Source organism: Mixophyes fleayi, chromosome 6, assembly GCF_038048845.1.
Source record: "Mixophyes fleayi isolate aMixFle1 chromosome 6, aMixFle1.hap1, whole genome shotgun sequence".
Taxonomy (NCBI): domain Eukaryota; kingdom Metazoa; phylum Chordata; class Amphibia; order Anura; family Limnodynastidae; genus Mixophyes; species Mixophyes fleayi.
This window is the reverse complement of record NC_134407.1, coordinates 120,835,957-120,851,192: the sequence shown is the minus strand read 5'-3', so window position 1 is coordinate 120,851,192 and position 15,236 is coordinate 120,835,957. Positions and strand designations below refer to the sequence as shown.

The 15,236-nt window shown below is 41.1% G+C and overlaps 1 protein-coding gene across 1 annotated transcript; it reads right to left on the bottom strand.

The window, feature by feature from the left end:
- Window positions 1-2,341: 2,341 nt before the first annotated feature.
- Window positions 2,342-14,829, bottom strand: TMEM17 (transmembrane protein 17). Its single transcript, XM_075217207.1, has 4 exons — window positions 14,653-14,829; window positions 4,967-5,070; window positions 3,872-3,985; window positions 2,342-3,512 (listed from the first exon to the last, which is right to left on the bottom strand). The coding sequence occupies exons 1-4, from the start codon at window positions 14,759-14,761 to the stop codon at window positions 3,279-3,281; spliced, it is 561 nt and encodes a 186-aa protein (XP_075073308.1). The 5' UTR covers window positions 14,762-14,829; the 3' UTR covers window positions 2,342-3,278.
- Between the last annotated feature and the right edge of the window lie 407 nt (window positions 14,830-15,236).

Genomic DNA, 15,236 nt, shown 5'->3' with positions numbered 1-15,236 from the left:
ATGTTGAAATTTGATGATGTCAGAGAATAGAAGAGCCAGTAAAAGAAATGCTCAAGAGATTGCTGGTGTGGTCCAGGAGAAAAATAGATCACAGCAACACGCATAGAGAATGAGTTGAAAATCTGGAAAGCATCTACTTCAAAAGATGTGAACGTGAGTGATAGAACTGAGGGTGTCCAATGTGTGAAAAGGAGTACGGTAATCCAACACCACCTCCTTGCTTGCTTTGCTTCCAGGTCTGGAGGTGTGAGTGAAATGAAGGCCAGCATGTGGAAGGGCTACAGGTGAGGCAGTGTCTGATTGTGCAAGCCATGTTTCTGTTATTGTGTGAAGGTTGAGGTTGTATGTGAGGATTAGGACGTGGATGGAGTTAAGCTATGGCACATTTAGAGGTATTTGAAAGGCATGAGAGACAGGTCATGTGTTTGAGGTTTGCTGGATTTCTAGTAAGATATACGTGTATGGGTGATGTGCGAGATGTGGGTGGGGCCTGGATTTGAGATTTATTATAAACTGTGTGACTTTTTATTTTCTGGCAACAGCTTGAAGATGTTATAGTTAATGAATAGAAATAGGGAAAAAGTTCATGAGTGTTAATTAGACAGGAGTGGAGTAGTAAGGGGGGGATGTTAACCAAGGGGTGAGTTGCAGGGAGTATGAAGGATGTTATAGTTATAAAGATAATGCCATGAAAGTATAGTAAGAAAAGCAATTTACTACAGGTCATGTGGCCCTTGCTGCCAATGGATGCGCCAGGTATCTGCCATTTTCTTTGAACTCTCCATTGACTCTGGCAGTGTGTGAGCATTTTACATACCCCGAGCAATCCGAATATTTCTCTAACAACTCTGGCATACGTTAGACTTGTGCAAACTGCTGTGGTCAACTCCAGAGACCCAGCACATCCACTCAGTGGGAGTTGGATAATTGGTCCGGGGTTTGAAAAGTGTGTGTATTAAGGTGGAGGCCCAGGGGAATAATTTATGAATTAATAAAAATTAATGAAGCAAGTGGTATAACCTGGTAGCATTGTAATTTCTCTCTAACCTGCTGAGAAATCACTGACCATGTTCCAGTGTATGAATCTACTAATGTGTGAAAAATCTTTGTTACCTAGGAGCATGAAAATCAGCCACTCATGCTTAAGAGTGATGCAAGACATGGAACCACATTGTTGGGTAGCTTCTATTAAAGGCAACTATTGGAAGAGCAATGAGTTAGCTATCAAACTGGGCAAACGTAATTACTGTAAACACCTCAGTGACATCAGGTATATCATTTAGCTCAGTAGTGTATATATATATATATTATATATGTCCAATAATGGGTTATCGGCACTATAATATAACTAGTTGTTTTATTAATGCGATTCTCACATCTGGATGTGCTAACATTTCACCAATTGTTTTACTCATGGAAGGTTTTCAAAATGATTTCTGTGTCGCAGGTAGGATCAACCAGGTGAATTTCCTACCAGTGCCACTCATAAAGAGAAGAACTGCTGGGTGTCCAATGTCCACAGCCTCATCGTTTGCAGGATACACAAGTGTCAATTTAAAACATTGAGAACAAAACACTTCCAGTTTATTTCAAATATTACAATGTATAAGGTTTAAATAAGAGACAGTGGGGCTCTCCAACACTGTCTCCACGTTTCCCTTTACTCAGTCCTTCTTTTTCTCTGTTTAAGGCTACACACACACATATACCACAAGTCAGCAGGTACATTTTATATACTCACCTAAGTCAGTCTATTTTATCTCTATAGGTGCACTTTCTGATGTCCACTTGTCGATATAAAATAAATTATCGCAGATGAGCAAAGAAAATGTATCTGCTGTTTCATGGTGTGTAGCTTTGATCAAACAAAGATTTAGACAGTTCCAGTTAATTCATCTTTACCTCATTATTACCAGATATAAATCAAACGGTTTCTTTTCTGAAATTAATTGAAAAACAAATTCATAAACATGTGCCCTGTCAATAAAATTGAGACAACTAACTTAAAGCTATCCTACACAGAATGTTTTGTACCTTTTAAGCATGTATAATTCATATTTCTAAGCTGTGTTCCTACAAATTAGTATCTCTTTTTCAAATACTCTCTAGAGGGCACAAAGTATGGCTGCTAGTCCCACGCATACAGGCACACAGCTCTCAGAATGTTATGTGAAGGCAGAGGTAGGAGAAATAGGGGTGGGGGGTTACAGTAGAGAGCAGACAGAGCCCAAAGGGGTGTTCCAAAGCCTTTCTGCTCGCTATATCATGTACCATGTAACTGTGGTAGCCATGGTAATTACATGACACTGCAAATAATTATAAAGCATTAATAGCAGACCAATGAAAAATTGCAAATACAGATTTTTATTATAGCCTGCCACAGTGATGTTTTATTTTTTTAAACATAAAATATCCCTTATTTTTTCATGGGTACAAAATAATGCCTATTCCCTTTAGAGTCATTCTAGATAAGATATGAGCTGTTACAGCCGCTAAATTTATTTATATATTAATAAAAGAAGAAAAAAGTCTGATAAACAAAATGTAGAAAAATAAATATATATTTACATATACAATTTTAGAGTGTTGTACAATAGTAATTACATTTGCATCAATTCTTAAATCTATAAATACTGCATTTACCATAAAACGTATTTGTTTTATAATAAGGTATAATTTGTATTTGGATTAGTAAATAACTTAAGAAACAGACATATGTTACACATAGGAAAACCCTAGTTCAATTAAAAAGGTACAAAAAAAATATTGTTTTAAGAACAATGTTTGATACAACTGTCCCTTTAATATTATACTCACAAGGAAAAGACTCAAGGTTATTTTCACAATGTGAGCCACGAGTGATCATAAGTAGAAATTCAAGAAGTGAAATTATGCTTTGGTTAAAATAGAACTATCACTTATTGCCAATTGCTAAGTACTAGGACTGGCTAAATTGGGTCATGTGGCATGAGAAGGATGGCGGAAAATGTGTATTTCACCACATTATAATTGGTCAGAGGTCAGTAACTAGTACAAGGCAGGGGATGTTATGCCACAAGTCTAATTTAACACCTGCTAACAACCCAAGAGTTATATTAATGTCCATACTGTAGGATAAATGTTATTTCCACAAGTTTGGTCCTGCCAGTTGTAAAAATTAACAACAGTGTGGAAGTTACAAAAATTCTACGGTGCAATACTTCCAGAATTTGTTGGTGTTGCATTATACTGGCACTACTCTTCCATCCTGACTGCCAGTGTACAGAATTAGGATCAATTCAAGCTTGCTCCCCTAAATTCCCCAGCTGGTGAAATCTACCAGCAAGGCGTCTGGTGGTCCTGCGTAGTGTGAGTGAAGACACAGGAATCTGAAAGAGCAAGAACGCTGTTAGAATCCCATGTGATGCCCGTTCAAGTGGCAAAGGCTCCACGCCAGGGTCGCATAAAAGGAAGAGCAGAAGGGGAAGCTGTAACAGGATGCTGAGCAGCCAAAACCCTGCTAGTTCTGGAACCTAACAATGAGATAAAAAAACAACTGTATTAAGGAAATGCACTGCATATGAATGCTGGAGATTAAATATACAAACATTCACATATACAAGCAAGTAGCACGTGTCAAGAAATGATGGGAGGACAGCTTAGGAACAAAGTTGTAAAATATTACTTCACCCAAAAAAGTAGCATATAATGTGTTAAAAAAAAACAACAACAACATAAACCATAAACAATACAATAGTAAGACACACTTGCTTGGAACATACTTTGATTACGCACAGTTCCGACTAAGGAATAAAAATAGTTAATAAAATAGACTGAGAAGGACCAATTGTTGACATCATCATTCACTAGTTCAATATAACAAAATGAGCACCTTTTCTTGTAGGTTGCCACTGTATCCAAGGTATAGTCGAATTAATTCAATCACAGACATCAGGATCAGTAGAGTCACAAGAATAAATTTGTAATGATCAGGAAGGAGCACATACTGCAGAGCACAAGAAATGTGACCATCAATTACATAGTTACAAATATATTTAGATTAAAACAAGGGTAATACTTAGGCCAAGGCACAAAACACAGATTACCAGGGAATTTGAAAAAAAAAAAATCCAACAAAAAAAACCAAACAGCTTTTATTACAAATGTGTATATCAATTAACAATCATGTTTTCATAATTCATGCACCCAATTTATATTCATTATATGTTTAAACAATGATATGGTTAAAGTATTATTCTATTATTCCACCCAAATTTAAATAATTAGTTATGGATGGAGTTCAAAAAGTTATGCTATTTGTGGAAAAAAATCACAACAGCAATTATTAAGCTTCCAAAATGAAATAATTACTCATTACCATGTTCTACGAATGGAATATTTTAGCTGTAATGTCAGATACAGCACTGTTAGCGTCAAGCTGTCTAATTGCTGCCATCATGTAGCCCATGCTGTACTCTTTAGCTATGTGTAATGTTCCCTATTATAGTGGGAAACAGCCCGGGCTATCTAGTGTTGGGACGGACTTATTGCACTGTGTGGAAATCAGGACAGAATCAGACCTACTCTAAACCAGATCTGAGATGGTGCAAAATGTAAGTTCTAATGTTCTCCTCGGCATTGCAAGGAACGCCACTGAAAATTAATCTTTTCTACACAACTATACAAAATGAAGTGCATCAGTATGACTCATCCATACGTCAGAGCAGGTAGTACTGTCTTTATTTGTAATTATTTTTTAAAGCTGTAATGGACCACAGTGGGGACTTAGAGATCACTAAGTGGGTCCCATTTATTCATTAAACAGTTCCCATTAACTAATTTACTACACAGGTATGCCGGAATTGTAGTTCAACAAAGGAAGAAAAGAAATTGGTTGCCAAAGCTGGATTCACACTGCTTTTACAGTATTTACCATAATTGCCATCATAAATGTTTCCCATTTAAACAATTTATTCTTAATTAATACCTTTAACTGAAGTGTTAAAACATAGCAGATCCACCAGAAGGGAAAGTAAAATGTATTGAAGTAGAGCGACATCTGCAGTGGTAAACTAGAGACAATATCAACATCTACAAAAAAATAAAATAAAAAAAAATATCAATGAGTAATGTGGTTGTTGCTTCAGTTTCATGCCACATAACTGTATAAGAATCAATATACATGTAGACAAAAACAGCCACACAGTATAGATATTTCTTGTGTGCCTAGTATGATGTCACATAGGGCTACTAAATTCCAGCGCTTTGTAGCCAAAGAAACCGTACCGTTTAATTGCTACCCCCTGACCCCTCCCCCCCATAATATTCTAAATAGACTCAGACGTGCTCTGAAATGAGTGTTTATCAGCCCAACGTTAGCATTTTGCTGCAAAATGCCAACGATTTGTACTGTAGCCCTGTGTGACAACAGTATTTTGGCAGTCACTGCTTTCTTATACAAATGACCGCATGAGGACACACTGTGAAGTTAGCACTGTGTAAATATTGTACAGCCATCTTGAGGTTCTGTCCAAAGCAGAAAAATAAGTTAAGTTTGTGCACAAAATTTAAAAACACATGACAAGTGACATACTTACAGGTCATTTCAAATATTATTACATCACAGACAGAGATCGCCAGAGATTCAAATGAGTTGTATTACTCTGTTGTCATGTCCTGTCTTCCCGGACAACGCCTCTTACTAAAAATGTATTTCATAATACGGGTAATGGTTGACCTTTCTAAATACAGCTTTGGATCTAATACAGGTTGAGTACACTTTAAACATGTACATTTCTTGCTGGCTATTTTTTAAACCTTAAGGCCTATTCAACAATATTCACATTTTTTTGTGCAATTTGTTTTATTGAAATATCTAAGAGAATGCAAACAGCAGATGAGATAAATCAAAAGTAGAATCATGCAGGGATATAACATTCACATTTTTGCCTATTAAGTAATATCTGTTATCGCCGCTATTCGACGGGAGTGAATGATGACTTAGAGTAATTTACAATTATAGTCATGTCAGGACAACGCATTCTATAAGAGGCTGTCCCAGCAGTGCCTGTGACCTATTGACACTTCCTTCACTGCTCGTTTATAGCAGGGTTCTGACGCAATGTCTCTACTGCACTTTCTCGATCACCGGACCTTGCATGAGTACAGCCCAGCCTGTCTGGAGGGATCCAAAGTTTCCTCTCGTCCTGTAGGCTATAGCTGCCAACGTCATCCTATGAAGGCGTTAACTATCAGAGTCGAAATTTTAGCATTATAAATTGCTCCAGACTGTAATCATCACAGAGAATTTGACTAACGCAAGAGTCATCCATATCTTCTGCGCTAGGCTTTTTCTAAATAGCTCCAATAGCTAAATTTGCCTAACCCATTATTTTAGGCTTCACAATGGGTCCCGAAAATGGGATGAATTGGGGATGTCATAAGGGATGTTGTATGACATCAGTAATATTTGAAATGTACTTTTGAGTTCATAATAATTAAATTTGTCACATGCATGTGTGTATGCAAATCCTTATGGTTAAGGGCTGGGAATGGAAAGATAAAAATTTGATCCAGCTCTCCCCTGTAGCTCTGCGTTAAATAGATCATGGATAATAGTGATCTATTTCTAGCTGGAATATCAGCTAACACTAGGGGCTAGATTTACTAAGCTGCGGGTTTGAAAAAGTGGGGATGTTACCTATAGCAACCAATCAGATTCTAGCTTTCATTTATTTAGTACCTTCTACAAAATGATAGCTAGAATCTGATTGGTTCCTATAGGCAACATCCACACTTTTTCAAACCCGCAGCTTAGTAAATCTAGGCCTAGGTCACTATTAACAGTGATCTAGGAATCTATTTATCAGTAATCTCCCCCATGAGTAGATTTTCTACCGCAGCAATAGAAATTCTTTTAAAGTGCAAATTATTATAAAATAAATGTGACTGGGGCAGCCGAGCGATGCTCAGCTCCCCGGTGATACTGGCTGGCAGCAGTAAGACTCCTATTACTGCTTGCCAAATTGGTCCTGGGAGCCTATGCACAGGCTTGGGAATACAAACTGGGTTCCAGATTCTACAAAATAGCAATCGATAACATTTACCGTCTGGGGGCTTTGGTAAATAGGGAGAAACCCTAAATCATGTGATAAATGCCCTTTTCACAGGATTTAGGACTTATCTCCATTTAAAAAAAAATAGGCTCCCAAGTGCTGCATGAATCAGGTCCCCCTGCTCCAACATAGCCCTCCAAATTAAAATGGGTTTCAAAATTGGTATCCAATCCCACCTAGGCCTTTCTCAGTTCCCCCAAATGATGTCATCCATTCTTTGTGACAAAATTGTATGAATGACATGCAACATACAGTATATGGCATCCAAAACCTGCTGAAATGGTGCCATCACCCCAATCTTTATCTGGCCACTCTCAGGCTTATAGCACGGATTTGTGCATATGCATTGTTTAACCTTAACCTCAACAACATTTTTCCCCCAAAAATTTGAAAACTAAAATGTATACCTTTGTCTCGGCCATATAAATCTGTCAAACCCGATACAGAATACACCTAATTTGATGGGCGTGGCCTAGCTCTGGAGCCGTGTAGATGTGCGGCTGTGGAGCTGCAGCTTTGTGACAAATTTACACGGTGTGCACTGCCTTATTGCCAGCGGTCTCAAATCATCATCTACCTTGTGTCCCAGGATGGGATTGGTGATTTCATCATAACACTGCGCCCCTTCACCATATCACACTGTGTCCCCCCCAACCTTGTTTTCTCTCCTTTACTTACTTTCTTTCCTCTTTTTCTTCTGTCCTCTTTATTGTTGTTCCTGTCTGCTGCTGCTCCTCACTGACATTGTCAGATGTGATAACGTCACGCCCGACAGTCAGTGAAAAGAGAACAGTAAGGAGGGAGGAGGATGATCTGGTGCAGCTGGAATGGTTAATTTTTCTCCCCCCCCCTTCTTTTGCCATTGGACAAGCAGCTCTGGCTACGGCACCCCTGGGAGCCGTGGCATACACTTTGGGAACCGCTGCTCTAATCCACTCTAATCCTGGAACAGATCCCATAGTCTGAATTTCGGGGCAAAATCTACCAACCATGTCTTTAGCCAAGTGACTATTTTGTGCATATATGACAAGATATGGCTTGATCATTAAGATAAAATTAACAAAATCCAAGTATAAAATATAATCTCAAACATTTTATTTATTCAAACATTTTCTAGACACTAACTAAAATATTAAAATTAGCTAAAATATTTTGTATACACACAGTTTATCACAGGAGCATGAATTGTCGGTGTAATGTAAGTAGAAATATATTTAAAATTTACAACTAGTAATATTATGAACTCTGAATAAAGTATCAAGGAACATGCTGTCCTAGATGTAAACATAGGAACTCTCCTGAATGAAGAACTCCAGTATTGCAGTCCAGGCAGTTACATATAGGCTTACTGCTTACAAACATAGTAAGAATGGTGGTAGGAAACTTGAAGGCGTTCCCCCAGTAATAGATGAAAGCATAAAGACACATGTTCCAATATCAAGTCTCCACTCCAAAAGTGTTGTCCAGTTGAGCAATTTAGGTTCCAAGAATAAAGCGTTCAATCTTTGGCATACCGATTATAAAACATCTCCCTATTGTGTAGACAGTATCGAATACTACGAAGAGATAGAGGCAGCAAAGAGGAATCCCACTTTTAAGAGTACCCAAAAACAGGCACCAGTGAGAGGGTGTGGATGCAGGAGCTGTACCTGGATGGGAGTGGGCAAGAGGGGAAGAGTCCCCAGCAGCAAAGGTCTCACAAAGATTGGAGAGCCTTTGGATGATAGTGCCCAGAAGTGAGGCATGGATGGAGAGAGAGAAACCTTTGGAAGGTTGAGTGAAATTGGTTGGAAGCAATATATAATGAGAGAGGACCCTGTGTAGAGCCCCTTTGAAAAGTACCCACATAATGTGAGTGGAGGTTGGCACTACAACAAAGCAGCTGCCTGCTCTGGTGAAAAGAAGTCCCCACAGTGAGATGTTAGATGGAGTCTTGTGGCTTGTAACTGTAACAATAAGTAAGGCAGAGTCCCTGGCTATTGGGATGCTTAAGATCTCTGTCTGAGTATTGAATATCCCTGAACTGTGCAGTACTGCAGTGTAGTTGCCAAGCATGGAAAGGTCCCTGGATATAGCAATGACGTTTGAAAGTGGCAGCACAAGATGCTGAAGAAGGTCCCTATAAGGGATGGGATGCACAGTGACAAGAAGAATCCCTAGATAGCGGGATGTTAGTTAATCTTTGTTGAAACATTAGCATGAACCTCCAACATATGCCCATTGTGTGCTGATACCAGTGAGTAAAAGACTAGTATCTTCAGAGCGCATGGAACTACTGCATCCAGCAATACCAGGTATGCAGCTGTGCTACTGTTCTTATTCGGACTTAAGCAAGAAATGTGCAGGTGGAGTGAAGGGGTATTAGAGTTTAACATCTGCTGAAGTTTATATGCTGGAGGCGTTTGGAGGAAACTGCAATTGCAACCGTTGCAGGAAGAGAAGACGTTGATAAATAAAAACCTGGCTCCAGCCTCCGATATTTATTAACATTGCACTGCACACCCCTAGTGCTCACTCCATGTTAGTTGTGTTTAAACACCCAAATATTCAATGGCCCCTTTGGTCACAGATGCCACACCAACGCCATAGCCGTAGGAAAAAAGAATGGCAACAGCTAGTGGGGTACCACACAACATCATGACACCTCCAAGTAAGTGATTGCACACATTACCAGCAGTGGTTTCAAGCATTACATAAAAACAACAATACAATACAATACAGGGCACTGCAAACAGGATTGACAGTATTTGAGCAACTGTAGAATTTTTTTTAATAGGAACAATATATATACCAGCAGGACAAGAGTAGGCATCAGATAGATTATTAATAGGGTAAATCACTGCCATGTCAATGAAAGGTGAGGTGATAGTTTTGGAAGATTTCAATATGCTTGCTATGGACTGCAAATGCTAAATCAGCCAGGATCAGAGACATTCAGAGTTTGCTTGCATAGGACATCTCTCAATTAAGTGGTTAGGGAACAAGGCTGTGGGTGAGTGAGTAACAATGTCATTCATTTAGTGTTTTAATGTCCCTGAGGTACCCCTACATTGAGTACTGGCAGCTTCTCACATGTGTAGATGTTGTCTGCTGTTTCTAATGTGTCAGTGATGGGCTACAAGTGTGGAGCTGGGATATGATGTCACCGCCCAATACCACACCCCAGTTTGATTAGGAGGTGCGAGAAAGAATGAGTGAAATCAAACTCTATCTTCAGTTACAATGATTACCACTGGTCTTGCAATGGAATTGCTATCCAGTACATTACACACAGAGAAATGACATGCAAGACATCTCACACCCACCCAACCACCCCTTTAAATAGTATTATAGTAAATTTGCGCTCCCTCTTTTGTGCTCAAGTGCTACTGTGCATCTTCTTTTTCAAAACTCTTTTAACTCAAGACATATAGATAACTTATTATTATTCTTTATTTATAGGGTCCACAGCGCCGTACAGAGGGAAACCAACAAGACAGTAGATAGTATAATGGTAGAACAAAAACACAGCTACTGAGGTGTAATGGGTATATTCAGCGCAGGCTGAAACCTGTGCCCATTAGCTTGGGCGCATCTAACAGGTTTAGAGCACCTGAAGGAGGTGCAAAGACAATGGAGGAGTGGAGTAAAGGGGCAGAGAGCAAAGGGAGGAGTTGCGCAGTGTAACTGGTGAGAAAACGTTCTAGGTAATAAGAACAAGAGGGAAGAGGGCCCTGCTCGCTAGAACAGTCTAAAAGGAAAGGGGCAGACAAACGGTTCATACATGGGGGTGAGCCAATATAAGGGGTTCTGAGGGCAAGAAGCAAGAGTGGGAGAGATGGAAGATGAAAGAGGGTGAGATATACTACATTGTGAAATGGTTAAGTGTAGGACTGGTAAGCTTTTCTAAACAGTTGGGTATTCAATGACAGTTTAAAGCTATACAGGATAACGGATAGTCTGATAGATTGTTCCAGTGGTGGTGGGGCTACACAGGTGAAATCTTGGCTAAGGGAGTGATATGTGGTTTCTAGAGGGAAGGAAAAACAACGGTCAATGGTTGAACGGGGGGGGGGGGGGGGGGCGGAAGGAAGAATGTATGGAGATGAGGTTAGAGATATAAGGAGCAGTAGAGTTGGAGAGGGCCTTGTACGTGGGGGTGAGTAGTTTGAAGTGGATTCTATAGGGGAAGAGGAGTAAGTTTAAAGTTTGTCAAAGAGGGGAGGCAGATATGGAGCGGCGAGAAAGGAAGATAAGTCTAGCTGCAGCATTAAGTATAGTTTGAAGAGGAGCGAGGTGGGAGTGGGAGAGACCAGTAAGGAGAAGATTGCAGTAGTCGAGACGAGATCAGTGAGTGGATAAGAGTTTTAGAGGCATTGTGGGAGAGGAAGAGTCTGATATGGGCGATTTGGCGGATCTTGAAGCAACAGGATTGGGCAAACGATTGAATGTGAGGGGTGAAGGAGAGGGAGGAGTCAAGATCGACACCTAAGCAACGAAGTTGGGGAACAGAGGAGATAGTGGTGTTGTCAACAGTGATAGAGAGGTTGGGAGGGAAGGAGACTCTTGATGGAGGGAAGACAATGTGTGTTGAAAGTGTCAAAAAGGCAGCAGAGATTGGAGGACTGAAGAGATGAGAGATTTGAAGAATGATTGTTTAGCAAGGGAGAGTGCAGAACTGTAGGATGAGGGGATGAACTTGAAATGAAGGAAGTCTGCCAAAAACGAGATTTCCACCAGTGGCGTTCTTCAGTACATGTGCATTTTTGAAGAAACCCGGTACACTTGGAGTGCCAAGCTTGAGGATTAGAGCAGCGAGGTGAACAGAAGAGGAGGGGGCAGCAGAGTCAAGAGTATTGGTGAGGGTGGGGTTGTAGAGGGAGGTCACTTGGTTAGGGCAGGACAGGGTGGATAGAGGGAAAAGGAGAGTTGTAAGGGTAGATTTGAGCGTGGGGGGGGTGCAGGAGATAAGGAAAAGAGCGGAGGAGAGGGGATGGTGGTCAGAGAGTGGAAAGAGAGAGTTGGAGAAGTCAGGAAGAGCACATTGATGGGAAAACACAAAGTCAAGGGAGTGACAAAGACAGTGCATGGGGGGGGAAGAGTTCAACTGTAAGAGGCCAAAGGAGATAAAAAGGACAAGAAGATTAATGAATGCTGGGTCGTCGATAAGGACCTAGGATGGGGAGGTCTGAGGAGAGGTAATGGGGAAGCAAGGCAGCAAAATTATCAATAAATTGGGACCAGGGGGCGGTAAATGCCTGAGAAACGGAGATGGATGGGGTAGAAAGATGGATAGAGTGGATTTTAAAGGAGGAAAATGAAAGGGAGGGGTCAGGGAAGATGACATGAAAGGTACAACTGGAGGATAGGAGGATGCCCACCCCACCGCCTAGACAGTCATCAGGTCTGACAGAGTGGGTGAAAGAGAGGCCCCCATAGGAGAGAGCAGCAGGAGAAGTATTAGTGGAAGAAAAGCAGGTTTCTGTGATGGCAAGAACACTAAGTTTACGAGGTCATGGATAGAGGGCAGTTTGTTGAGGATGTATTTGCAATTCCAGAGAGCACAGGAGAAAGGGAGAGGGAAGTGAGGAGATATGGATGACATTGGCAGGGTTGTTGGTGCGTGGAGTGGGCTGGATCTGGGTCAGAGATGAAGGTAGAGGGTAAAGATCGGTATTGGACAGGAGCAAGGAGACATGGTGAAAGACTAAATGAATAGGGAGAGGAAGGCTAGATAAGGAGAGAACTGACTAGCAAATCAGTGGGTGAAGGATGCAGGGGTACTAAGGAGAGGATCAGGAGTAAAGAAGAAAGACAGCAATGTGTATGTACCAGAATGATTATGCAAAGAATCAATAAATAAGTCCAAAAAGTGCCCGATCTCTCATTTTTTCATAACTCACATATCTCAGTATATAGGGGCATATTTAACAAGTAGTGATAGTGCACTTACCGTACAATCCATGTCCCTCTGAGTCCCCCGCATATTTATTAAAGGTGCATCGCAGCAGATATCGTGGATATCAATATCCCTCTCGCAATCTAACAAGTTCCGAAAAATAGTTTTTTTCGGAAACTTGTCATGATAATGTACGCCTGCTGAAGCTGGCGTACATTATCATAAATGAAAAATCTTAGTACTGTCAGCTCTGCTCCGAAGAGCAGAGCTTAACAGCGCATGTGTGGAGGGATCACATGATCCCTCCCTGTCAATCACCGCTCCCTCTCTGCAACTATAGTTGCAGAGATAGAGCAAGATGTTTGTGCGCATATGCAGTTCTTCGAACTGCACATGCGCAATTGCTGAAAGAAGAGAAGTGAAGAGGACAAGGAGGTGATCCGGGGATAGCGCATTCCGAAGAGGTGGGGTAAGTATGATTTTTTTTTAATCACAGAAACAGCAGTTTATCGGAACTGCTGTTTCTGTGCTGGGTTGTACATAAATTTGAGAAATAGTTCAATCCTTATAATAAGGATTGAAAACAATTTTTCACTCTATGTGAATATTGATAAATGTGCCCCTTAGAAAGAGAAATAGAGCGATAATAATAATATAGAGGGGCACATTTATCATTTATCGGGCAAAACGAGAAATACTTATCAATCCTTATCGCATGGATAAGGATTGATGTATTTCTCAAATTTATGAAAAATGGATCACAGAAACAGCAGTTCCGAAAAACTGCTGTTTCTGTGATAAAAAAAAAAAACATACTCACCACTGCCTCTTCGGTCGCGCTGGCTCCGGATCTCCTCCTCTTCGGTGTACTTTCTCTTCTTCATGCTACTGCGCATGTGCCGTCTGGAGAGCTTGAGGCTGTGACAGGGAGGGATCACAAGATCTCTCCCTGCGCATGCGCTGCCCAGCTCTGCTCTCCGGAGCAGAGCTGGACATAACGAAGAACACAAGTTTTACCAGCATTTTGGATGATGTACGCCAGCTTCAGCAAAGCAAAGCAGCAGATGTCAATGATATCTGCTGCGATGCACCTTTAATAAATTTGCGGAGCACACATCGTGGCCTAATTTACACGGTAAGTGCACGATAGTGCACTACGGTGCTTTCTTAAATATACCCCATAATTCCAGAAGGGTAACCGTGGATTTTACAGTAATGGATTATTCCAACACCACGGTGGGCGTGCACAATAATACAATACTTTCAATATTTCACGGAGTACATGGTGTTAAAACATACATGCCAACTCCCGAAATTCGGGTCAGTCTCCCGGGCAAGCTGGCATTTCTCCCGCATCCCAATCTCACCTGACGCGATTCTCGGTGAATCACGCCATTTTGGAGGGCGGGAGGGGGCAGAACGAGGCCAATCGCGTCATTTTAGCCCCGCCCCCGCGGCGTGAATTACGTTTTTCGTGGGCGGCGGGGCCAAAATGACGCGAGCCTCGTCCCACCCACTCCCGCCCTCCAGTCACGCCCCCCTCTCCCGGAAACAATGTTTCCGGGAGTTGGTAAGTATGTGTTAAAATAATTTATGATTATAAACTTTTCCATTACTAACATTTGTTTCTTATGGTAACAGGGCAACCACTATGTAACCCAAACCATCTCGGATGCTCACCATTTGCTTCTGTCATTTCGCACTTTTTGGGCACAGTCCGCCTCACATCGCTGAATATGTTGCGTGTCATAGAATCTAGCTGCCGGCGAACTTTCCCGGGCAACGCCATCTTAATCGCCTACCTTAAGCCTTAACGCTGAGGGAAAGCGTAACCATGCGTTGCCATAACTACCAGTGGTTCCGGTAGGTTAGGCTGTTCTGCGCATGTGTAATCTCTAAAGAATGATTGGCTAGTAGTTCATGAGCGACACTGCCTTCCCAGGATTGTGCGAGAGCGAGCTCTGGGTAAGGCGGTACCCAGTGTTGCTGAGAGTACCATTTTTCATGTGACATTTATTTTTGGGTATTTTTTAGTAGAAATTTTGTAGATCGCTTCCACCCAATACTCAGCGCCCACTTGTCAGTAGTTTACGAAAATAAAATGAAAATTATCATCCCGTTACAGGTCGCACTAACCATGTATTAACCCTGCACCACGCCGCAACCACTAACTTCCAATTCTATGAAAAATCCAAAATTACAGCTATTCCCCCGCAAACGTGAGTTTATGAAGAAACACAAACTGGAAATCTGAGTAACCATGA